This window comes from Boleophthalmus pectinirostris, unplaced genomic scaffold (assembly GCF_026225935.1).
Source record: "Boleophthalmus pectinirostris isolate CB_2022bp ecotype Guang Dong unplaced genomic scaffold, ASM2622593v1 HiC_scaffold_14, whole genome shotgun sequence".
In the NCBI taxonomy this organism is placed as follows: Eukaryota; Metazoa; Chordata; class Actinopteri; order Gobiiformes; family Gobiidae; genus Boleophthalmus; species Boleophthalmus pectinirostris.
In genome coordinates this window covers 23,655,452-23,668,314 of record NW_026571047.1, presented here as the reverse complement: position 1 = coordinate 23,668,314, position 12,863 = coordinate 23,655,452, and the positions used below count along the sequence as shown (strand labels likewise).

General features: G+C 36.5%; 1 protein-coding gene across 1 annotated transcript; it reads left to right on the top strand.

Moving 5' to 3' along the window:
- Positions 1 to 580: 580 nt before the first annotated feature.
- On the top strand, positions 581 to 12,227 carry LOC110160418 (proton channel OTOP3-like). Its single transcript, XM_020925059.2, is given in 9 exon segments — positions 581 to 633; positions 1,492 to 1,839; positions 3,584 to 3,720; positions 4,538 to 4,596; positions 5,621 to 5,769; positions 7,819 to 7,972; positions 7,974 to 8,493; positions 10,642 to 10,806; positions 11,931 to 12,227. Coding segments are annotated over 8 exon segments (1,686 nt in total). The 5' UTR covers positions 581 to 633; positions 1,492 to 1,511; the 3' UTR covers positions 12,105 to 12,227.
- Positions 12,228 to 12,863: the final 636 nt, after the last annotated feature.

The following is a 12,863-nucleotide window of genomic DNA, read 5'->3' as shown; positions in this document are numbered from 1 at the left end:
AATGCCACAGGATGTATAAATATACAAATGCCACATTTAACCCACCTCCTCCTCCCCATTCCCAAAGCCCCCCTTTATCCTCCCCACATGAAAAACACAAATAAATATACAATATTAACAGTAATACTGGATGAGCTGTTCTTAATGTAAAGTTCTCTGAGTGCCTCGAAGCTGGAAAAGCCAATCACAATGCAGCTTTTTTTCATTATTATTATTATCATTATTATTATTATAGTGTCTTTTAAAGGAATCTAACACATACAAATTCTCTTCAAATCCCCCTTCCAAACAGAATATCCATCACCTGTTGACCTTACAATGCACTCCCAGCACAGTGTCCTTTTAATCGTGAGTGAAACATAAGTAACATTGTGTAGTGTGATTCATATCAGCTCAAACAAAGCCTGATAAATGCCCAATAGAGATTAATGAGCTACTTCCTGGAGTCAGGCTTGAAAACGTGAGTTTTACTGCAGGACTTTAGCCACACCTGTGTTTAACCTGAGCTAGAGTGGAGGTGTGTGCGCAGAGGAGAGGGCCGTATGAGCTTTTAACGTTTAAGCTTGAGTAGTGGTTCTTAAATAGTGGTGCCTGGACAACTGCTGGTACGCTGCCTTATTCTGGTGGTGCTCGGTAAAATTTTGAAGTTTTGATTTTTAAACTTTTTTTTTTTTGTAGAATTGTAAATCATAGTTTGTTTCATCAGTGTGGTGGTTTACATAGTTTACATTTTGATGCAGTACAGTTAAATTTGTTGTGCTTAGTCTGTACTTATAGTCTGTTTTGTGAATATTTGGTAAAGTTGGGTCAGTTTGGTTGCATTAAGTTTTGATTTCATTTGTATCTTTCCTTGTTCTTTAGTCCTGACTTAGACCTAGTATAGACTTGGTTTTGGTTTTATAGTTTTGGTGCTTTGTAGTCTTGAGCTATTCCTAGTTTTGTCATTTTGTATATTGCGAAATAGACTGGTTTCAATTCTATATTTAACCCGCTTTAGACCTTGTACTTGTCCAGTCCAATTGTAATCCATGCTTAGACCTGTCTTGGACTTGGTTTAGTCCAGGTTTAGACTTTGTTGAACTCAAGTTAACATCTAGTTTTGGCAAAATTTAAAGAAATCTAAAGTTTCGCAGTTTTGATTTTTGAGGCATTTTTAAAAATCAGTTTCGAGTTTTGATTTTGAGTTAGATTATATAATTATACAGTTTGATGATTGATTTAATTCTGGTTTAGTCCTAGTTTTTCCTTTTTGTATATTGTGAAAAAGTCTGTTTCAGTCCTATATTAATCTGGGTTTAGACCTTGTACTTGACCAGTTTTCCAGTCGTTCGTCCAGGTCTAGATTGTATTTTAGCCTACTTTGCATGCATAGCTTGGTTTAAATTTAAATCCAGTTTAGTTTTAACTTGGATTTGAGGTGCTACTTTGTGTAAAACATTTGTGACCAGCTTGATTTCAGTAATTAAGTAAGTTAAATCTCCAAAAATATAGCCCACTAGTACCTTTTTGGCATGGATCCAGACTTCTCCGTATCCTCCGCTATGGACCAAACGTCAGACCAAGACCCTGAAAACGAGCAGAAGATGTCGGAGTGGATGCCCAGCGGACGTGGCCTGGTCTCTGGTCTGTTTGGGCTGAATGTGGTGCTGCTAGGGGGCGCTCTTTTGGCTGGGCGAGCATTGACTAACCAGAATGTTTTGCTTTGGGAGCCTGAGATGATGTTGTTGCTTCTGATGGCGCTCAGTGTAGTCTGGATCCTCTGGTTTATTCTGTGGGAATCCAAAAGGCCAGGGTCCAGACCTCATCAGGACCACCACGCCGGAGGAATCACTGTTTTGTGTGAGTATACAGGGGTGTAGTGTTATAACTGCTACACTACACTTCTTAACCTTCATTCAAAACAATAGCATCTCCTTGGAAACCAGAAAAGTGACATATTGTATTTGTAACTTTCAGTTTGAGGGTCTGAAACCTTCTAGTCTCCAAATGTTCCACAAAACAGCATTAAACCCATTTACCTCCATAGAGACAAGCAGGTGACATACTGTGAAACATTCAGAATCTGTGAATTATTCGTTCATTCGTTTTTCAATATAAAACCAAAAAACATTTTCTTCATTATTTGTTTCGAAAACCAAAATGAAAAAATGGATAACAATTAGTTTTTTTCAGTTTTCAATTCTGTGTTTAAATGAATAATGGAAAAAACAGACCGTTTCCCGTTTACGTGACTTAAACTGTGATGCCCGACTTTAGCGCCGCATACGGAATAAACCAGGACTCAAACAGGACTCAAACAGGACTAAACCAGGACTAAACCGGTCTCAGTCCTAGTCTGGTCCTGGTTCGGTCCTGGTCTCAGTCCTGATCACCCGACAGTCTATGCGGGGGCACCTCCGGGCCCGTCCCGACACTAAGTACTGGTTTAGTCCTGATTTAGTTCTGGTTTAGACCTGGTTTAGTCCTGTTTTAGTCCTGGTTCAGTCCGTATGCGGTGCAAAAATCCGGCATCACAGTTTAAGTTTCAGAAAGGGGAAATGGCCGTTATTCATTTTTTTCCATTATCGAAAACTGAAAAAATGATCGTTATCTGTTTACTTATTTTAGTTTTGGAGACAAATAATGAAGAAAATAGTTGTTTTTTCGTTTTCATATTTTCGGTTTTATTGTGAAAAGGAAATGAACGAATGACACAAGGATTATTCAGGTCAAGCAATAGCAAACAGTAACAATGGGGACAAGAAGGTGTTGGAGAAAAGTTACATAGTGCATCTTTAAGTTGCAACCCAAAAATAGCATTGAATATCAGTGTTTGGGTACACTAGTATTATAAGATGCATTATTGTTATTACATATTATATTATAAATACTCCACATTCATACTGGATGAGGCCAGTTAATTGATTGAATAAAGTCTCCCTACGTAATATGTTTAATAATTTCCATTGACAATTCTCTTGCTTTGTTTAATAATAATCACTAATTTCTTTTGTCTATTTTGTCAATAAATACTAGAGTCACATTACATGTTTTTCAAATTGTGTTTTGAAATAAATGGCTCAAAACACACCCTCCATTTGTCATTTTTATGGCATGCCTGTAATAAACCCCTCAGAAAGTGAAAAGTGGGTTGAACAATAGACGTGTCCTGATAATACATCTAATAAACACGCTCTATTGACCTTGAAGAGACTAATTAAAGTTGAGGTCTGACAGCACCTGTCTCTGTGTACTCAAACACAATACTGTGTGTACTGACAGTGGACAGACAGGGGTATTTGTCTTGCATATTTGAGTTTTCCTACATTTTGTTTCATTACAGAGCTCAAAACTCTGTTCCACACATTTTGCCAAACTTGATTTGATAACTGCAGCCCTCAAACTCTCAAAGTCTTGCACGAATTTGGAGATATTCATAGTTCTCTCATACATATTTTATCCGCATTTACATTTACTCACAAGATGAGTGTCCAGTATCGTTCAAAAAGAGAAAATAATGCACAGTGTAAGACGTTTACAGATTGTGTCTGTAGTGAGAAGTCTGTTAATAATTGTTTATTTTGTACATATGTTTTTCTGTCAGTGGTGCTCCTGCTGTTCGCGGGGTTCACCGTGCTCCTGTGTGTGTTCAGAGTGGGCCTCATCATCTCCTTGAGACCCTGTAAATCCCTGAGCCAGGTGGCCTCTCCTCTGCTGGAAATCATCTTCCTCTGTCTGCAGGTACTGGACTTTAAAAGAGGGGGAAATGTCATCAGTGTTTTCAGGTCTCAGAGCACCCCCCCCCCCAAATACAACCGCCTCACTCCCCTCATCAGGACAAAGTACCGGACCTTGGGGGACTGACCCTTCGCCACTGCCGCCCCGTCCCTCTGGAACTCACTCCCACAATCCATCAGGAACTCGGACTCACTGCAGCACTTCAAATCACTTCTAAAAACTCACCTGTTCAAACTGGCATTCCCTACATGATTCCCCCGGTTTTCTACAGTGTTACTTCTTATTTTTGTTTGTAAAGCATCTTTGATTGTCCAAAAAAGCGCTATATAAGTTTGATGTCTTATTATTATTATTATTATTATTATTATTATTATTATTATTATTATTATTATAGTATTATTATTATTATTATAGGCTACATAGTACAGTGGCATATTCATGGGTTTCCTCTGTATGATTTCTCTTGTTATGGTCACTATTTTGAGGACTTTTGATCATGTAAAATATATAGGCTATTTTATCTATATTGTTAACTTATGGCAACCATCCATTGAGAAGGAAGGCAAGTGAAATGGTAGAATTAGCTTTTAAATAATGACATTTCAAAAGCTTTGACCTGATTTACGGTCAGTATCTCTAAATAATGCATCTCTGGGTTATCTTTGTTTCCAAAAATGGTGAGTCACCGGCAGAGATAGGCAGGTCATGCTCAAATAAAAATCATAATCAGATTTTATGACAAATACATAAAGTGAAACTGAGTAAAATTACTATTTTGTCCTGATATGTAATTTTCTGTTCTTTAATGTTCTTCTTGCAGACATATTTACTGTGGGCCCATTCGAAGGACTGCATTCACATCCGCAAAGTGATTACAAGGTGCTCCACTTTTCTTTAGTTTCAGGATTTTTGATTGTGCTTTACACTGACAACGGTGACAATAACAGAACAAGTATGCTTCAGAAGAATTAATTAGTCCTGGCTTGTTTTGAGAGCTGAAGAATCGTATTGACAATGAATATCTTTCTATAATGTTTTACTCCTATATATTTGGTTTAGTTCTTGTTGTCCTGGTCCAGTTCACTTCTTTTTATCCATGCACATATTCTATAATTTATCACTTAAATCCAATGTAACTTTTGGAGTCTGTAACAATATCCAAATCTCTCGGTACGATATTATCACGATATGCATCACTTGGTACGATATTTATTGCAAAATTTTGAAGAGGCTGATATAACTGTAGATAGGACACTTTTTTGCTTTTAAAATACCTTGACAAGATTTTGGTGTGAATTATTTCCATCATAATCCCAAGAATTCAAGTAAAAAACATATTTCTTCATGTTGTCTGCACTGAAATGAATCGTGGGAAATGTAGTTTCCAATGGTCATAAGCTGATGCTACGATAAAACCATGCATTTAAGCAAAGTAACTTGTAATTCGATATCTTGTGACAGCCCACAATATTCTTGTGAAACTTTTGACAATACGATATCACACAATATTTCTGTTATTGTTACATTCCTAGAGTCTATATATCTGATATTTTGTATACTTGATGTCTTAAAGAGCCAGTATTACGCTATTTTATAATGCTGACTTCTCTGAAACAGAAAACACTTTATTCTACCTTGTGATGTCATGTGGTAATACAGGCAGCTGTTAACTTGAAAACTACAACTTCACAACATCACTAGGTAGAACAGAAAATTTTGAGCTTTGGAGATGTAGACAAACTAATTATAAAGGATTAAATGAAACAAAACACAACTTCAGGTATGACTGTGACTAAAGAGGTGACAACAGAGTCAATTTTGCGTAATATAAGACCTTTAAGTTTGAGAATTGACATCCATTTTATCACATTTAAAGGTTTTTCTCTGTGGTTTGTATCTGTAGAGCAGGTCTGATGGTGATCCTGTGCACGGACCTGTTGCTGTGGCTCAATGCTGTAACTGACGACACGATTCACCAGGAGATTGAGCTGCAGAAAGAGGACGGACTCACCCCAGACAACTACACTCTCCGTTTGGATATTTTTGGCATTGGTAATTGTATTTGTGTTAACTTTTTATTTTTCTAAAGACTGTTTTGAATTTAGAAAGGGTGTAGATGACAAAAGTGAACAAGCTTTATGGATGTAGTGAAAGAGAGTATGAAGTTCAAGCAGGTGTAGATTAAAAGGATAGCCAGCTTTACTCCTACATTTGCCTTAAAACAATTTGTGGAAAAAATATTTGCGTATATATATTTCTAAATCTGTAACATGGCATCCGGCTGGCATCACCACTGAAAGATGTATTGGTAAACTTTAATTACCCATAAAGAATAATAAGATTGATTGTAATGTAAAATAAAATGATTTGCTTAAGGTCAGCCACATCGAACATTTGAACTTTTATCTCCGCTCACTTACTTCATTCTGATATTACACCATGACACAGAAACAAATGTCAGTGATCGGGTCATGCAGGTGATTTCCCATGATTCATAGTAATAATGTGTCTCATTAAGGGAAAGGTAACCCTGTCAGCTGCTTTTGTATTAATTATTACTAGGGATTAGGGATGGAACAATAACTGAAATATCGTGATATCGTCAAAGTTCACACAATAATATCGTGGATCATCCAAATATATCGAAATACGAGTCTCTTTGCTTAAATTAAGAGTTATGGTGCAGAAATAGCTAAAAAAAAGACAGAGGGAACTACATGGACCATGATCCTTTGCTCCACTTCAGTGCAGATTACATGAAGAAATAACAGTTCTAAGCACTTTTAAGTCTTAGTTTTTTGGATTAAGTCTTGTCAAGGCATTTTAAGAGAAAAAAGTTGCATATTAATAGTTTTAGCTGTTTAGCCTCCACAAAATATCACAATAAATATCTTACTGTGAGATGTATATCGTGAAAATATTGTACTGAGAGATTGGGATATTGTTACATCCGTAATCGTGAGCCTCCCCACCATATCGTGAGCTTTCCCACGATATTGCGATAAATATCGTACCGTGAGGCTCATACCATGACGATATCTTATCGTGAGACTTGAATATCATTACACCCCTAGAAGGGATTCTCTCAATACGATATTTTCACGATATACATCTCACTGTACAATATTTATTGCGATATTTTATGTAGGCTAACTAAACTTATGAATATGCTACTATTCACTTGTCATAATCCAAACAATTAAGATTTAAAAGCTCTTAATAACTGCTATTTCAGCATTTAGATTGGACTAAAACAGAACAAAGGATCATGGTCAATGTAGTTCCCTCAGTTTTTTAGCTATTGCTGCACAATTAACAATGAATTTAAGCAAATAAACTTGTGATTCAATATATTGTGATGGTCCACGATATTATTGTGAGACTTAATAACATTAAGTGATATTGTGATATCATATTGTCAAAAGTACAATAATATCATGGACTGTCAAAATATATCGAATCACAAGTTCCTTTGCTTAAATGCTCGGTTTTACTACATATTCCATGATTCATTTCAGTGCAGACAACATGAAAAACATGTTTTTGACTTGAATTCTTGGGATTATGACAGAAATAATTCGCACCAAAATCTTGTCAAGGGGTTTTCAAAGCAAAAAAGGGTCCTATCTACAATTATATCAGCCTCTCCCAAATATCACAATAAATATCATACCGTGAGACGTAACTCGTGATAATATTGTACCAAGAGATTTGATATCGTTACATCCCTACTTAAATCTATTAGAAAATTACTTAAAAATTGTGAAATTCTCTGTCCACGCAGCAAGATAATTTGACATAACTTGGCAAGTTATCTTAAAATAAATGCCCTCTAGACTAGAATTAAGCAGTCTCAGAATTAGTAAGTAGATAATAAATCTGAAAACAAGATGAATAACCTAATATAAGTTTTAAAATCTTGGCCAGATCAGAGAAATTTGCAGTGTAGGACATGTTAGGAGTCTTTTATAAAACAGTATCCTCACTTTAAACACAGGGTATAAGAAGTAAAAATGCTCCTAAGCCAAATACTGCATTGCAACTTTGACAGATTCTTTGTCGTTTTTGATTTCAAATGGATATTTTCTGTCCCATTTCCAGATTCGTCGAACTCCTCTGCTTGCCTGTGCAGCTCGACCCCAGCCTGTCTCATTTTCCAGAAGGGCTTTGAGGTCTTGTACCCTTTCTCCATGGAATACTACCTCATGTCCGGGTGCATGATTTACGTTATGTGGAAAAACGTTGCACGAACTTTGACCCACGCATCACCATGCCGACAACAAACTCACCGTCAAAATCGTATACAGCGGAGGGATCATTTACGGACTCATATTTGGAGGTTTAGTCCTGATTGCTGGAATATTGGTTTTCATTTTGTACCAAGTTTGGGTGGGACAATCAGCACATAAGCTTACAGCATTTTTGTTATTCTACAGTTATCATTTAACAGTTATGCCGGTCATGTCTTTTTGCTCATTGCTGGGTTTGTTAGTCCATCGTTTTGAGAAAAGGATCCATGACGGAGGACACAACCCAACTCGGAGTTTGGATGTTTTGCTGCTCATTATTACTGCTTTGGGACAACTCGCTCTGTCCTATTTTTCTTTGGTGGCTGCAATCGCAATCGGAACGCAGGGAATTCTGGGAGATCTGGACCTGTCCTACTCGGTGTTGAGTCTGCTGGAGCTGGTGATGCAGAATACATTTATTATCGAGGGGCTCCACAGACACCCGAGTATCAAGGCCAAGAAGAAGCCGAGGAGTACGATGTTTAAGGTAAGAATTAAGGTGGGAATTTAATAGGTCCTATATTACACAGTATTGAGTCTTGTGATCTTTAAACCATGTTATAATGGTGTTACCTCCTCAAAAACATACCTGGAGTTGTGTTTTGTTTTATTATGATTCGTTTTAGTATTACGTTATTATTAGTCCGTCTAAATCTCTCATGTAGTGTTCAAAGTTTTTAAGTTAAGTTGGGAATTTTGGACATAGGGCCTCATTTCCTAGTGAGCCAGCGTGTTGGAGACGTGTGGAGACACTTTTTTAAATATTCCATCCAGTCCTTGTATTTGCAGAGGTCCCTGGTGCTAGGCTAGTGCATATCAATGGCCATAGTTAGCCTGCCACTAAAGACAGTCTTACCCACTCCACAAAACACCCAAAATAAAACTATTATTATGCCAGACTGTCGATGTGAATGTCTGTTTTGATAGAATAATTTTAGAAGTAAAACCAACCTTGCATTTGAAGGATTTATGTCTGAGCAGCAGCAGTGAGTTGTACTTCTGATTGAAAGCTTGGCAGCGGCGGACTGATATATGAGAAAATAGTCCCTCAACATGCGACAATTCATGTGATGCAAGGTTAGTTTTATTTTAAACATTATTTTGTCGACACAGACATTTACATGGACAGTCTGGCGTAATAATAGATTTGTTTTGGGTGTTTTGTGGAGTGGGTAAGACTGTTTTTAGTGGCAAGATAACGATGGCCATTGACATGCACTAGTCTAGCACCAGTGACCTCTGCAAATACAAGGACTGGATGGAATATTTAAAAAAGTGTCTCCACACGTCTCCAACTCTCTGGCTAACTAGGAAATGAGGTCCTATGTCCAAAATTCCAGACTGTCCCTTTAACAACTCCTTTTACCTTTAGTTCAGTAAAGACAGAGTCAGTAGAGGCAATTTGAGGGTGGAAATCATCTGAAATATTCTGGTGTATGGAGTTTAAATGTTCTGAATGAGTGTTTTCTATTCAAGAAGAAGAAATGAATGAAAAAAAAAAACAAAAAAAACACAACTCCAGGTCTGTTTTTGATGAGGAAACAACAGATCAGAAAATAATGTAATTTGAGCCCTTTAAATATAATGATTTTAACTGCTTTTTAGTAAAACGTGTTGGCTAATCAAAGTTGTAAAGGGCACTTTAACTCATGATTTTAAAACACACTTTTACTGATAGGGCATTGACCTCTATTATCTGCATTTTGCTGCTGACAGCTTTATGTCTTGCCTAAGTATTGACGTAGTGATGACATAATGATAGTTACTGGTACAAAATTAAGTACCATATTCTAACATAGTATTAGTTTTGATGATTTTTTTGGAAGAATTATAGGTCCTCTAACCAGGATGATGCATCTACTGAGTTTTCCTTTGCAAATATAATGTCATTTTGCATAACATCTAGAAAAAGACTACAAAGCCTTTTTAGATCATTTGTTTATGGTTGTGGTCTTCCAATGAAAAAGGTATGCCATACACAAAAGTCTATAAATCATTTCACGCAATATTTGAATTAAACCTCATTTAAAACACTGTTGCAGATGTTATGGGCCTATGCAAATTACTTGTATAATTTGTCCATCTTTATTTTGCCTCTTCTAAATATAGCTACTTTTATTTGATTATTTTTCATGAGAAGTTTTGGCAAGTTTTAAAGGTGCACCGTGTAACTTTTCAGAATTTATTATTTATTAAATTATGGGTGTTTTTATTGCTCAAAAATAACTTTAAAAACTTACATTCAGACTGTGAGTGGGGTCACCGCTTCACAGATCTCACCTGTAAATTGGTCTGCTTGTCTCTGTGGAGATGGATAGGTTTAATGCCATACTTTGGAACATTTTAGGCAAAGCAATAACATCTCCCTGAACACAAGCACATAACAGGCTCTCTACCATGAAAGTTACGCAGTGTACCTTTAATATTTCATGAAAATGTCTTAAAATGGTGATAATCAGAAGTAGAAATATATATTTTTTCCAGATTAACGACTAACTTTTTATGTGAATCTAAACTCCATACCAAATGAAATAATACTGCTGTTTTTCTACGTCTTTTACATTGATAATTCCATTTTATACTTTTTATATTTTGCTTTTTGGACAGTGTTTTTATTACTTTATATGTTTTTCAGCTAAAGAAGAAATCCAGTGAATCAGAGGAGAGAAAAGCAGGCCTCACACTGTTGGATCAAAACACAACAGCGCCACCTGCTGACCCTGAGGAAGAAAGCAAAAAGACTTGGTCCAAAACAATAATACAAGAAATCTGTGCCTTCCTCGTTCTCTCCAACATCATGGTGAGTCATACAGAAAAGTAAAGTTTAGTAATTCGTATTTATAACAATTCTGATAAATAAGCACTTCCCTTCAGCAGTATAGGGGCAAAAATATCTACTCAGTTTTTTTTTTAAAGGTGTATTTTGTAGTCTTTCTGGTATGTGTTTCCATGGTGATACTACTAGACCACATTACAAGTCTGATCTATAGAAAACTGAACCCCCCTCAGTAAGATTTGAGGTTTTTGGAGATATTTTTGACCAGTTTAAACTCACACATAACACACAAGTTCTTCTCTCAAACAGAAAACACTCTGTTCACCTTGTGATGTCATGTAATACAGGAAGTGCTCTACTGTATTTTTAGTCCCCACACACCTTCACTAGAATCATTTGGATAGTTTCAGCCCTGGAATTCTCTTCTAAAAATGTGGCTGTTGATTTGAAAAGTATCACTACATAACATCACAAGGTGGAACTGAGCATTTTGAGCTTTGGAGATGTAGACAGACTAATAATAAAGGATGACTCAAACTTGTGTGAATGAACCAAAACACAACTCCGGGTCTGTTTTTGAGGAAGTAACAACATTATAACATGGCTTAAAAGTTCACAAGAGTCAGTTTTGCGTAATATCCTCCTGGGACCCAAAGAAAAAAAGTGTATTGCAATATATTTTTTGTGTGATTTTCTGTCTATTTGGATGTAAATGAACACCTTAGCATTTAGATTTTGTTAATTTTATTTTATGTATAATTTTATAACATGTCCTCTGTGATGGACACCGGGCATTTTGGTGTTACATTCATATGAAGTTAACAACCTCACAAAAACAACTTATTGGATGACCACATCTCTGATAAGCAAAAGTTTTTTCTTATTTATTTTTTAATCATAGTGCAGCCACAAACTATCTCCTATAGATTTTTTTTTTTATCCTGGACATGATAGTACTCTATAATACCCCAGCCCTATTTAAGCATTACACACAGTCTATCTCAAAACACCTAAAAGATCAGCTGGTTTACTCAATGTCCACTATAAAGGACACAAATGAATGGGGCCGTGTCTCAGGAGGATATAAGACCTTTAAAATAAGGTTATTGTGTAATGGTTGTAAATATAGTTGCCTTTTTGTGTTTCAGTTGTGGATTATCCCTGCGTTTGGAGTCCACCCTCAGTTTGAGAATGGTTTGGGGAAGCAGTTTTTCGGGTTCAGTAGTTGGTTTGTTCTGGTGAATGTGGGCCAGCCGCTCTCAGTCTTCTACAGGATGCACTCAGTCTCTGCGCTGATGGAGCTGCTCATCACCGCAAAGTAAACAAAAACAGGAACTGGACTCCCCCAAATATTTACAATAGCATTTGATGTGTGGTCCTTTAGTGGTTTAGTGGTTTAATCGGTTGATACCATACTAGTAGACTGTAAATATATGGGCATAGCGAACTGGAAGTGAGCATGGGTGCGCTTCAGTCTCCATCAACTCTGTTCCCATTGGCTTTACATTGAAAAAAATGTCACCACTCTCTTTGCAACTGCTGCCATGAGCCTCGTCATTCTGGTCTTAAAATGTTCATATTAACCCGCTCTATGTGATCTTGGTGTTTTTATTCCGTTAATAACTTCCTAATCCTAATACAGACCTGGCTCCAAATTTGCTCCCACAACTGCAAGATTCAGTGAGCTTCATTTGACTGGAGCCGAACATCACACTGCCTTAGTCCACTTCTTTATACAGTTTATGGTTGATACACTGTGAAAAATTTAAATCTTAAAAAGTTAAAACTCTTGATTTGAGTAAAATGTTGTTTAAATTAAGGAAAAAAAATCATATTCCAGTGGCAGATAAATTTACTACACCTGATGTCTCCATGGACATGTTATTGCTTTGTCTAGAATGTTCCACAGTACAGATTAAACCTATCTATCACAAGGGAAACAAGCAGGTTACAGCACTACGCTACATTACAGTACAGATCTGTGGAGCGTCGTCCTTATTCACAGAAGGAATTATTGTATTTTTGAGTAACAGAAACACCCATAATGAATAAACGCTCGATGTAAATGTTCAAAGTCATAT